This window comes from Patella vulgata, chromosome 8 (assembly GCF_932274485.2).
Source record: "Patella vulgata chromosome 8, xgPatVulg1.2, whole genome shotgun sequence".
Classification (NCBI taxonomy): domain Eukaryota; kingdom Metazoa; phylum Mollusca; class Gastropoda; family Patellidae; genus Patella; species Patella vulgata.
The window spans coordinates 8,881,876-8,895,298 of NC_065886.2; the positions used below are offsets into that span (position 1 = coordinate 8,881,876).

General features: G+C 35.5%; 1 protein-coding gene across 1 annotated transcript in view; it reads right to left on the bottom strand.

The window, feature by feature from the left end:
• LOC126830988 (RNA-binding protein 42) overlaps positions 1–13,423 on the bottom strand; it is a 41,269-nt gene that overhangs the window by 23,919 nt on the left and 3,927 nt on the right. The window contains exon 4 of the mRNA XM_050561598.2: positions 12,940–13,134. Coding sequence (XP_050417555.2) covers positions 12,940–13,134 — 195 coding nt within the window. The remainder of the gene's footprint in view (positions 1–12,939; positions 13,135–13,423) is intronic.

Consider the following 13,423-nt stretch of genomic DNA (forward strand, 5'->3'; position numbering starts at 1 on the left):
GATGGAGCCGGTAATAATCCAAGAGGTCATCCATCAACATATTTATTTACATCAGGTAGTTGAATATTTATATTTTAAATCCAGCCGACTTGAGGAAATTAAATGAAGTTTAACGCTGTACTCCGGATCGAAGTTAAATTAAAATTTTAAGTGATCTGTTTCCAGATCAGGAGATTTTGAATTTCGATCTCGGTGTTGGCTGAGAAAATTCCCTGAGATTTTCGGGCTTGTTTTTCCCTGGTCAGTGGTGCAGGATGGAAGGCATGGAAAGAGACATTGTTCATTAGTTAGGATGGGTTGAAAAACTCAGCTCATATAAGAACCCTTTAAAGTTGGAATTTGAAAAAAAAAGCAGGCTGTAGCTCTGTTGCCTGGACAAAAATTTCTCTCATAGCCTACTTGTTGCATACATTCGTCTTCATTATCCTGATTGGTGCAGAAAAGTCACATATTAAATCCCATTACATTTGTAATCTAACCTAAAGTCCTTGCAACCTAAAGTCATTGCCATCTAACCTAAAGTCCTTGCCATCATATCAATACAATGTCTTACTCCCGGTAAAAGTTTTATAAATTACAGCCAATCTAGTTCAAATAGCTACATGTATAACCGATCAGTATTACACTCATATTCGAAATTCCGATAATTAACCTCAGAACGGATCCCTGTATACCAATACAGATTATTTCACTGGTCAGTAAGTTAAGTCAGAGAACATGTCAGAAGTTAATAGTGTGAATAAAAAACATAACAAAACACAATGTCACCGTATGTTAATCAGAATTTGTCTTTATAAATTGGTTCATCCTATATTTTGTTAGGATCAGGAACAAACAGGTTTTGGCAGTATTGCGGCCTCTTATTAATACACCCACATGTTTGCTCGGAAACTGAATCACTATGTTACTCTAAATACAGAATCACCTACTGATACTACATGTTTACGAAGAAGTGTAAACTCAACCCATATAAAAACATGTCATAGTGGATCCCACACGTTTAAACATGAAATGAGGTCTAACATCCTACTTTTCTGTACGACAGGGGGGTGGGGGTGGGGGTGGGGGTGGGGTTAATGACCATGTAGTATGGTATGATGGAGATCTTGCACGGTGAGAAGTGATCCTGCTACTTTTAATCAAATTCCAATGGCCAAGGGTTCTTTTACATTTGTACCTCGGTTTTTCGCCCCATCTTAATGTCTAGACTATTTTACTTGGCAAGCGAGTAAACCTGGCAACCCTTGGTTAGTTTGCCTGTGCCTTATTCCCTCAGCCATCAGCCACCATGTCTCTCAAATCAAATATAAATTATTTTCAAAATTCCATAGTATCTAACCTGGGAGGGAGCTCCTAATAAGTTAGCAAGCGCCTTACTCCCTGAGCCATATTTAAAAATAAATTGGTTTTAAATTCCATAGTATCTTTATATATTCAGCTAGGAACTACATGTACTGGTACTTATCTTTGATTCCACTCTATTTTTGTTATTTTTAGGTTCATCATGGAGTGTTATAGGAAAACGGTTTCGACCTGCATGGAGCGCCAGTCCCCGTTTACGCAGAGTTCTCTCCCCTATCATCTTTTCTTCAGATATTTATGGTAAAAAGACAAAATACATTAGAACTTCTTCCTATTTAATCAAGGGTGTGTTCAGGAGATGGCGTGTCCGGGGTGGGGACAGTGTCAAGTTTGGCGTGAGATCTGGGGGACTGCTCAAGAATTTGATAAAATCTGATAGGCTGACGTTGTGTTATAAGCTAAACTGATGGCATTCATAAGTTTATACTTTCATTCAGAACAATCCTCCATGGAATATAGGATATAGGAATATTCTTTTCTAAAACTGAAGTACTAAGTTAATACTATTTGAGAGAGAGAGAGAGAGGGAGAGAGAGAGAGAGAGTTTAACATCCACTGGATGGATACAAACTAGGTCATTTCAATTTTATTTCAATAATGCGATTGAGCGTAGGGGTCCTCATCAGCAGCGGGAGGAAAACAGAATACCTGGAGAGAACCCACGAGGTTCGACGAGTGACCCTACTCCTTCTCACGTACAAGAGGGGAATCGAACCCACGCCAGTTGACTCAATGACAGACATTTTGATCCAACGTGCACACATTAACCATTCAGACACCCACCCCACAGCACTATTTGAACGACAGAGATGCAATTTGGAGTGATGTTGTCATAGATCCATATTGTTCAATACGATTTGAATTATTCCACTTTAAATAGTAAACTCGTTTTTTTCTCAGCCATTTGATATATACGAAATAACTGTTTTTGTTATTAAACGTTAATGTATATTTTCTTTTTTACAGAGAGGTTAATGAGGAAAATACTAGACAGTGACAGATTAACAAAATTGGCCAAATAAAAATATCCAACAACTGAACAGAATCATCCAGACCTAGTCAATTCAAAATGGCAAACAACTTCGCCAAAAAAACTAATCTTAAATATGACAGAGATTTGACTAAAAACGGAACAGAATCATCCAAACCTATAATTCAAAATGGCAAACAGCTTAGCCAAAAAACCCCTGAAAAGTGAACATCCTATATTTGAATAGAGAAGTCAAAACTTAATGCCTCGAAATTCTTATTTGATCAGTGAACATCTCAAATCAATAACAAACATGACATTAAAGGGATTATGAAAATCTGAAATCAACGACTGACAACTCAATCATCCAAAATAAAACTTAACATTATTCAACAACAGACTGTTTCAAAAGTGAACAAGTTGCTTCAAGTGTTTTATTAAAATTTATCTTTTCCAATTATTTCTATACACATTTACATGAACAGTGCAGTGAACTTTTAATTCTTTCATTGAACAACTGCTCTGATGCACAGTGAACTTTCAATTCTTTCAGTGAACAACTGCTCTGATATACAGTAAACATTTAACTCTTTCACAGTGAACAACTGCTCTGATGTACTGTAAACTTTTAACTCTTTCACACTGAACAACTGCTCTGATATACAGTGAACTTTCAACTCTTTCACACTGAACAAATGCTCTGATATACAGTAAAAATTTAACTCTTTCACAGCGAACAACTGCTCTGGTGTACAGCAAACATTTAACTCTTTCACAGTGAATAACTGTTCAGATTTTGATTTACAGTGAATGTTTTATTAGTAAATAATTTAACAGCAAACTGTTTATTTAATGTGCATTATTTCTTGACTATTTAACAGGGAACTTAGCTTTAAAGTGTAAATTAATTTACTCTGTGAAGATTAACATATCCAGTGAATACCATACTAAAACTGTACCTGTACAGTGAATAATTTATTTAATTATTTAATTCCATGTAATCTTTATTTCAAAATAATAAACACATTTCTTAATCAGAAAAAATTCTTCTTAATCATTATAAATCTAGAAGTGTCAATTTTGTTGATTTTTATAATTGTAATAAAATATTCTATGAAACTTATATTTATATTAAAGCTTACATCTGTTTTGTGGACAGATATGTGCTTAATGGCAGATAGACAGAAATGGGTTTAACGTTCATTCAACACAAACTAGGTCATTTCGGGACTAACATAATCTGTTCAATTTTATTTCAATAATTCGCTTGCCAATCTGATTAAAATACAGATCTATATTTCATTTCGTTTTTTTTTATACTTTCGATGGCTTCTACTACATGAAGATGTAGTGGATGGTCGCTTCAGAGGTCAAACAAGTGACTTTTTACCCTATAACGTCAGACATTTGATTAACCAGCGCTGACCTGGACCGTTTCATTGGCTAATCCCTCAGATCATCCACAACATGGATCATAAAACAACTCTTCCAGATCCTAGTGTAGTAATAATAAAATAAAACCAAGTACGAACAATCCAAACCATTAGACAAAATTCGAAGTCCTAAAAAAACGGTATAGGCAAAATAAGTGTAATAAGGCAAAATAGTGTAATCAGAAAGCCAAGTAAAATGAAATTTTGAACAATAAAAAACAAAATAAAACAGGATCTGTGATTGAATCAGACTGGGCCCCTCATCCATGCTGGTAAACCCTGGGCCAACACCTCCACCTGGTTAGTTAGTCAGTGCCCTACACGTTGACCCACCATCACTCCCTCTATTGGCGTAAAATGAAGAGGTATAAATTTTACCTTCCGTGTATTTACCAAAAGAAATGTCATTTCTGTCAGCACAGAAACTCAGTGAGTTAGACGTTGGCTTGCTAACTGCGGGGATCCCTTGTTTAATTCCTGTGTTAACAAAGAGAGTTCATCGTGATTTGCTGGCATAGTTCATCCTTCTCAGTCACGCAGGAATAGGGTCTGCAAATGGACAGTGTATAGTCTTTCGGATGGCACAAAAAACCAAGGTCCGGTGTACATTTGGTTCTAATTTGCTATCGTGTTAACAAAGAGAGTTGCTGGCATGGTTCATCCTTCGCAGTCATGCAGGAAGATGGCTTGCAAAGGGACAGTGTATAGTCGGAGAAGGACAATAAGACATTAAAATTCTTTTTATTTCATTTATCTAAGCAAAGAACAGAAAACTATTTAAATCTGTGAATCAAATCTTTTATCTGTGTCGACCCTTTAGAACTTATTTCAGATTTAACGTAATTACATGGTATGTGCATTTAAATCTGACCTTTTCACAACACAGATTTAAAATCCCTAGTGATCAAGACTATTATAAAAGAACGACCAGATCTACTGAGTCTTTAAAAATATAACAAATGCCATTATTCTCCATAGAGTTTATTAATTTGTATAGTTCTCTCCAATCTTTTATCTACTCCAATAAAAAGTACAGTTTGATTTCCCGAGTGTATAAAGAAACATTTATTTTCTATTCTTGAACTTAAACATGTTAATCCATCATAAGGAGAAATACTGTAAGCTTCAATTAGAAAAGTCTGAAGATCTGTCACGGGGATTGAAAATAAAAAATACATGTACGCAATAAATCCTAAATTGTGCTAAATATCACAGAACAGTATTAAAATACAATCAAAACCTGTACTATATATGGTAATTTGTCCTTAGAGTGTGTATACATGAATTTAGAATCACTTGCACACTATAACACTGTCAACGTTGAACCTTTAAACATAAATGTACATTATGCAAGAGGTAAATCTGCCTATTTTAGGTCGTTCTAAATTATTAATTAGACATTAATTAACTTATGCAGACCATAATCAACTCTCGATGCCATCACCAGCCTGTGATATTTAGCGGATTTGAATACATTTTTTGAAAAATAATTAAACGTAAAAATGGATAATCGAGACTATGTTTTTTATCGTACTGACTTTAGTAATGATGATCAAGGCTAGCCTATAATACAAAAGCTAATATCTCGGGGTTCAGAGTGAAGTAATTTGACTGAAATTTTCAGCATATTCTCTTTACGTTATCTATTTTTTAACTATTATAGCAAGAACTGTCAACTCTTTATCTTATCTCCCATACAGCCCCTTTAATAGGAACTGTCGACTCTTTATCTAATCTCCCATAATTTCCCTTTAATAGGAACTGTCGACTCTTTATCTAATCTCCCATACAGCCCCTTTAATAGGAACTGTCGACTCTTTATAATATCAGTCTAAAAATGATTCAATTCCATTCAGTTTTTACAATGGAAAATTCCATTGATCTATATATGCTGTTCCCTAGGTAACAAGACAACCACCATCTTTATTTGCTGTGAACCAAATTGATGGGTCTGCTTTAAATTGAAATAAGATTAAACAACATCCAGGCTTTGGTATTTTCATTTCGTTTTCTTAATCAAAAGTTAAATGATCAATCATATTATCGTGATAATGAAATGAAATGGGGTTTAACGTCCTACTGTTCTGCTCCGAACTGGGCTAATGAAAATAGCATACTCCATACAGTGTGCTATGAGGGAAATTTTGCACGGACAGCGGCACTACAGCCTAATCTTATATTGAATTCCAATTTGTCAAGGGATCTTTTACGTGCACACCAATGTGTACACGGGACCTCGGTTTTTGTCCCATCTGAACAACTAGACAGCTGTCTTTCATATCATGGATCAAGCTATGAGCATCGTTATTTAATCAGCTGAGTTTAAACAGGTTAAACCTTATATATATATATAAATAAATTAGAACATGGCAAAATAAAACTACATTTTTATGCTAACATTTTCACCGCGATAGCGGCTCTTCAGGCATTTATTAAACAATAATTGAATTATTGTTTAATAAATGCCTGAAGAGCCGCTATCGCGGTGAAAACATTAGCATAAAAATGTGTAGTATTATTTTGCCATCTTTAATTTCAATTATATATTACCAAAGAGCAGCTTTAATTAACTATTCTACTATACATAGATATATATATATATATACATGCATATATACTAATCAGGATAAATATATATATACATGTATATACACTAATCAGGAAAAGTCTGAAAAATGTTGGTTCAATATCAGCTTTTATATTAATCTGTATACCAATTTTCAAGAAAAAAAAGAGGTTAATAACCAGGAAATCTTCTTGACGTCATTTTTATTTGTGGGGAGATGTTCTTAAAATAAAAACGGTAAGATTACGCCAATCCACGTACGATCAACATAATTCATTTTATCCAATATATCAGATAAAATTTGGCATGCTTGTTGTTGATTTTTTTTGATTTTTTATGATGTTACAATTCTAAAAGGAAAAGGAAATAAAAATGGAGTTAACGTCCTACTGTTCTGCTCCAACTGGGCTAATGAAGACGGGCATACATGCATGTCATGCAGTGTGCTATGAGGGAAATTTTGCCCAGACAGCGGCGCTACGACCAACTCTTATTTTGAATTCCATCTGCCAAGGGAGCATTTACATTTACGTTCACACAAATTGTACACTGAACCTGTTTTTTGTTCCATCCAAATGACTATACACTGTTCCTTGTCAAGCCCGCTGTCCGACAACACTGACAAGGGGGAACCACGTGGAAAATTCTGATGAACTTACGGGGCAAACATAGGGATAGAACATGGGACCTCCAGGTTAGAGAGCCACTGAGTCACTACATGTATGAGAAATTGAGCATAACATGTAATAACATTATAGCAGGGTTCTCGTTTCAGTTATTTGACTGGCTAGCAGAGCATTTGACTGACTAGCAGACTGACTGATCACTAGCAGAGAATGAGTGGTTGGAGAATTTACCTATATCATTCTCAATTCTCATTTCATAAAATCAGAATTGCAAAGAATTTAACATTAAATGAAATAAAATGGGGTTTAACATCCTACTGTTCCGCTCCGAACTGCTCTAATGTAGACGGGCATACGCCATACAGTGTCTTATGAGGGAAATTTTGCCTGGACAGCTGCACTAATGCCTAATCTTGTATCGAATTCCAACTGTCAAGGGATCTTTTACGTGCACGCCAATGTGTACACAGGACCTTTTTGTACCATCCGAATGACTAGACAGCTGTCCTTGTCAGGCCCCCCGTCCTACATCACTGACAAGGGGGAACCACGCCAGAAAATCTAGATGGACTTTCTCAACCAATGCAGGTATCGAACATCCGACCTCCAGGTTAGCGAGCCAGCGTCTTACTCACTGAGCCACAGTGGCTCCCCCGAATTTAACATTAAAATACAATAAACAATTATCTGTGCCAGAAAAAATGACAGACACCATTAAAATGTGCCTGACATAGCCTGAACTTGTGCCTTACAGTGTCTGTAACAGGGGGCCTATTTGCAACCTTGTATTTTGGTTAAACATACATTATGCAAGAGCTAAATCTACTTATTGCAGGTCTTTCTTTAGGCCTGAATGTTATCTAATTTATTAATTAGACATTAATTAACTTATCCAGACCATAATCAACTCTCGATGTCATCGCTACTCTGCGATCTTTATTCAATTTTTATTCGACTTCCATTCCTGATTTAATCATGAAGAGGATAATCGAGACTATGTTTTTGATCGTACAGACTTTAGTAATGATGAACGAAGCTAGGCCCAAATATCAATGAGTAAATACTTGAATCAGGGTGGATCAATTTGTCTGAAATTTTCAGCATATTCCCATTAAATTAAGTAGTTTTTAACTATTACAGTGAGAACTACCAGCTCTTTATCTAATCTCGCATAATGTATCTTTAAGGGACTCATGTCGGCTCATTAAGTAAGACTGCCTCACTAACTAGGAGATTCAGGGTTCGATCCCCGTGTTATCCTAGAAAGTTCCCTGGTTTTTAGTGGAGCAAGTCATATGGCCAAGAAAGGAACAGAGTCTAATTTTTCAGATGGGACGAAAGAACCTGGTCCAGTGCACATAAAAGAACACTTAACATTTGGAATTCGATGACGATTTGGAAAATTTCACTCATGACACAACCCTGTCATCATTAGCCAAGTCAGTGCAGAAAAGTAGGTTGCTAAAAAAATATTTCATTTCTTTTCTGTTTATTCAGCTTGGGTGGTAAATATTTTAAAAACCTAAGAATTAATTTAAAATTAAAAAAAAAACAACTTCAAATGTCAGTCATCCTAATACTATCGTTAGTTGATCACAGTTGATCTATGCCCACACAGTCGAAAATGTAATCCAAGAATTTGGACATATTGTGGGTCTTCTTTTAGGCTTTCTATTAATCTTGTATTAGATCAGTACCGGATATGTGATATTTACACAAACAACCATAGATATTCAACAAACATGGTGATGTTGGCATCGATTTAAATGAATTACACTACAGAGGAGTTTAATTTCTTGTTAACTTCCATTCATTTGTGGGGTTAAAGGTGAGTAAAGTGCACAACTTGAGGGTGGGTCAGTGGATGACACAAGGTTAGTTAAGTGCACAATTTGAGAGTGTAGGATGTAACATACGGGTGGTTAAAGTGCTCAATTTAAGGGTGGGGGTGGAGTATGGGATACAAGTCTGAGTAAAGTGTACAATTTGAAGGTGGGGGCAGAGGATGACACAAGTGTGAGTAAAGTGCACAATTTGAGGGTGGGGTAGATTATGTGACGCGAGGGTGAGTAAAGTGTACAACTTGAGGGTAGGGGTGGAGGATGTGACATGAGGGTGAGAAAAGTGTACAATTTGAGGGTGGGGTGGAGGATGTGACATGAGGGTGGAGAATGTGACATAAGGGTGGAGAATGTGACATGAGGGTGAGTAAAGTGCACAATATAAGGGCGGGGGTGGAGGATGTGACATGTGGGTGAGTAAACTGTAAAGTGGAGTTTGAGGATGACCCAAGGGTGTGCAAAACTTGGGGGCGGAGGTGATAATTCTGTCAAGACAGCGATGGTACTCCAACTAAAAAGTGATCATAAAATTTAAGAGAAAGTGACCTTATTTGTATTTGTATTTAAATGGTTCTAAATATATATCTTACGCTGTCTAAGTGACTATAAATTTTTATAAATTGAATCTAATAATAATAATGTATATTTATATAGTGCCAATTCCATCCAAAATTACATGCTCAAGGCGCAGTCATGACACTCTGTACACTTTACACTATTTACACTAGCTTGATCACTCGTATTCTAGATTAAATAAATGAGTTTTCAATTTTGTCTTAAACAATTCAAGAGAACTTGACGTTTTAATGCTGTGTGGTAGGGAATTCCATACGATTGGTGCATAACATCTAAAAGATTTATAACCAAAGGATTGCAATTTGAATTTCACTATGTGTAAAAGGCACTGTTCTTGGGAACGAAGATTTCTTAATGGTTCATAAACTTGTAAAAGTTCAGTCAGATATTCTGGGCTGGATCCATGTAAGCATTTAAACACAAGACACAAGATTTTGAACGTTATTCTGAAATGTACTGGCAACCAGTGAAGTTCCTTCAGAATAGGTGTTATATGAGAGCGTCGTGATGTTTTACTTATTATTCTCGCAGCGGTGTTTTGAACAGCTTGTAATTTTGACATTAGTAATTAGTAATCTGTGACATTCTATTCTAGTGTGTCCACGTGACAACCACAGTTCCAAAGATAGTGAGAGAAACAAGTGAGAAATAGGGTTAATAGGAAAAACAAACAACTTAAACTTTATGCCTTCTTTGTTGATACTCGTGTCGATCCATTACACATTAACACAAACTAGGTCTTTTCGGAGCTAACACAATGTTGCACGTTGGGTTCTTTAGCAGTGGGAGGAAACCCACGAAGTTGGACAGGTGACTCTTCTCCTTGTCACGCACCACCGGGGAATTGAAACCCCACCAGTTGACTCAATGACAGACTTAATGATACAGCGCGCACATGCTAACTATTCGACCATTCATCCCCCCACCCCTTCACATTAAAAGCATATGCACATTAGAACAATTGTGTGTAAAATGTTGTATTATGACATGTGCATGTAGGCCTAGCTATATTATCATAATACATATTAAAACATATTCCTATCTTTAGTTTTTAAAGCCTCAATACCACTCTTGTTGTAACTGAATAATATGTCCCAATCTTTATTCTGGTCAACAAATTGTACTATTTTACAATATTCCAATTAATTGATGATACAAATTTCATCTTAACACACCTAATTTAAAAAATTGGAAAAATTCAACTAATTGATTTGAAAAGCCTGACGTAAAGCTTTTCAAATGTGACTTGGATTTAAAAATATTTTTGAACCCTTTGGACAAGTAAAATAGGATTTAATGGATAATTTACACAACAGGTAGGACACTAACACATCTAGTACTTAGAATAAGGCTATTTTTTTATTTTCTGGAGCTGTCAAGCCAGCCAGAGTGTTATTGTCCCTTTAAATTAGACTTTAATTGATTCTGTTTTTTCTATAAACAATATTTGTATTCGGTAAATATCTGAATTTGGATGTTGGGAAACAGATAATTAACTCTGTTAATTGTAAGGGAGGCAACTCTTTTTACCCAACTATTCTGGTGGTTTATGTAGTCCATGTTCAAATATTTCTATTTCAAAATTCTTTTGAATTCCTTACAAACTAGAAAGACTCTCTAAACAGTTAATGGAATATCAGTTTAACATTTACAAAGATATGATGAATTGTTAATTTGTAATAAATCATATAATTACATCTGACCATATTTAAACAATGTTTTAAATTCAGTGTACTCAATTTAAACATTGTTGTGTTTCATATTCCATGTGTTTGATACAGGTACATGTATGGTTAACTATTTCCATGGTTGAGTTAAACCATGAGCACTTGCATGGTCAGGTCTTCATGATCAAATGTGGGAAGAAATTGGAGGACCAGGAGATTACACAGCAGGATGGCCAGACGACCTTACTCATGTACAAGCGGGGATCGAAACCGTATGACAAATTAAACCATTTGCACCCTCCCCCTCACTGTCATCTACAATTTAGAGATGTATAGACTGCTGGGTTAAATTTGGTTAATGTGATGTGTTATTCCAATTACTAATCATCTCACCTTAACTAGAAATCAAATGAAATGGGGTTTAAAATCCTACTGTTCTGCTCCGACTGGGCTTATGAAGAAGGGCATATGCCATTCAATGTGCTATGTGGGAAATTTTGCTCGGGCAGCAGCACTATGGCCTACTCTTATATCGAATTCCAACTGTCTAGGGATCTTTTACGTGTATGTCAATGTATACATGGCACCTCGGTTTTTCGTCCCATCCGAACGACTAGACAGCTGTCTTTGTCAAGCCCTCCGCCCTGCACCATTGACAAGATGGAAACCATGCCGGGAAATCAAGATGAACTTTCTCGCCCAATGCAGGAATCGAACACCCGACCTCCAGGCTAGCGAGCCAGCGTCTTACCCACTTAGCCACCGTGACTGCTGATTTTGGACAGGACAATAATCGTTTTAAACGGCAAAATAAAAAATGTTACATCCCCAGGGCTGCCGACAACCAGTATCGCAGCGCAATTTGCGATACATATTTCGTCCGTTGCTAACCAAAAATTAAAATCTGACGTTTTTGATTCGCAGTTACTGCGAATCATTAATGTGCCTGTCATTTTGGATATTGTCACAAGAATAATCCACATTTTGAAGACTAGAAGGCTTACTCAACACTTTCAACGTGTATAAAATGTTGAATAAAATTTTATAAACAAAACTGAATTCTCCGTGTGACATTTTCTTCTCGAACTACCCAGACACAATACTATATAACACAGGGACATAACTCTATGAATAGGGACTATTAAACCGGAAATAGGGAATCAAGTAGTCGCACTCATGTTGCGAGACATCAAGTAATTATATTATATTCATTTTGAAATAAATAACTCCAGTGTATCGCACGTATTGTAAATAAAATATAAAAAAATAAATACATGTTAACGTATTGTAAAATGATAAATCAAAGTAAAAATTCCCGTAAAATATTATTGTTTATATCGCGTGTGTCTAGTTAATCGTGGTGCGCCCGATTGAACAAAAATAGTAATACACGATAAAAAGCAGACGAGATCGTTTTCTAACGAAGATTTCTAACGTAACAAAAAAATAACAATTAAAATGAGTGGGGCTTCGGAAGTCACTGTCAAGAATTGGCTTCAGACATAAGACCTAACTAAATGTCTACATCACATTTATAAACTGTCACAAGTACTTGTGGCAGTGCTAAAAAAATCTAAGAATAGTCAGAATGGAATCTAATCATATTTGTTATGAATTAAAGTAATATCTAGGTATTTACATTGAAACTGAAAAACTGCTAATCAATTTTTAAATTTGCTAATCAAATTTGGCAAAATTGGACTTTTTGATTAGCAGTGCTGCTAATCAACTGTGAAAAATTACCGACAGCCCTGTACATCCCAAATGAAGGCAGATAATTATGTATTAAATATCTTACAGATTAATTTGTGTGAAGGAGAATACTACCTGTAATATTAAGGCAGGCCTTATGACAAAAAAAATTACACAGACAATGTGAAATAAGAAAATCAACTCACCGTTCATTTCTCTCATGGCACGAGTAAAATCCCCAGGATCACTAAAACTAACGAAACCATATCCTTTAGATTTATTCGATCGTCTATCTCGTACTATTTTAGCTTTTAAAAACGACGGAAATTTAGAAAACGCTCGAGCTAGATGTTCATCGGTAACTTCATTACCCAAATCACCACAAAACATTCGAAAATCATCTGCAAAGAAAATATAATATAAGATAATCACAAGAGTTCCATGGATAAACAAGTACTGTATTTTAATCAGACCTAATTCTACTGTGTTTATCTTAATGTGTTCAATTACTAAATGCCATTCAAATAGTATAAAATATAATATAGATTAGATTATAGCTGGGGGTCTTTTTGTGTTTTATGGTTAGTGTTACATTCTTTGAAATAAGGTAATTTCAAGATACATGACTGTATTTTTTGTTGTTTAACGGTTAAACATATATTATTTAAAATACATTATGGGAGATTCGAT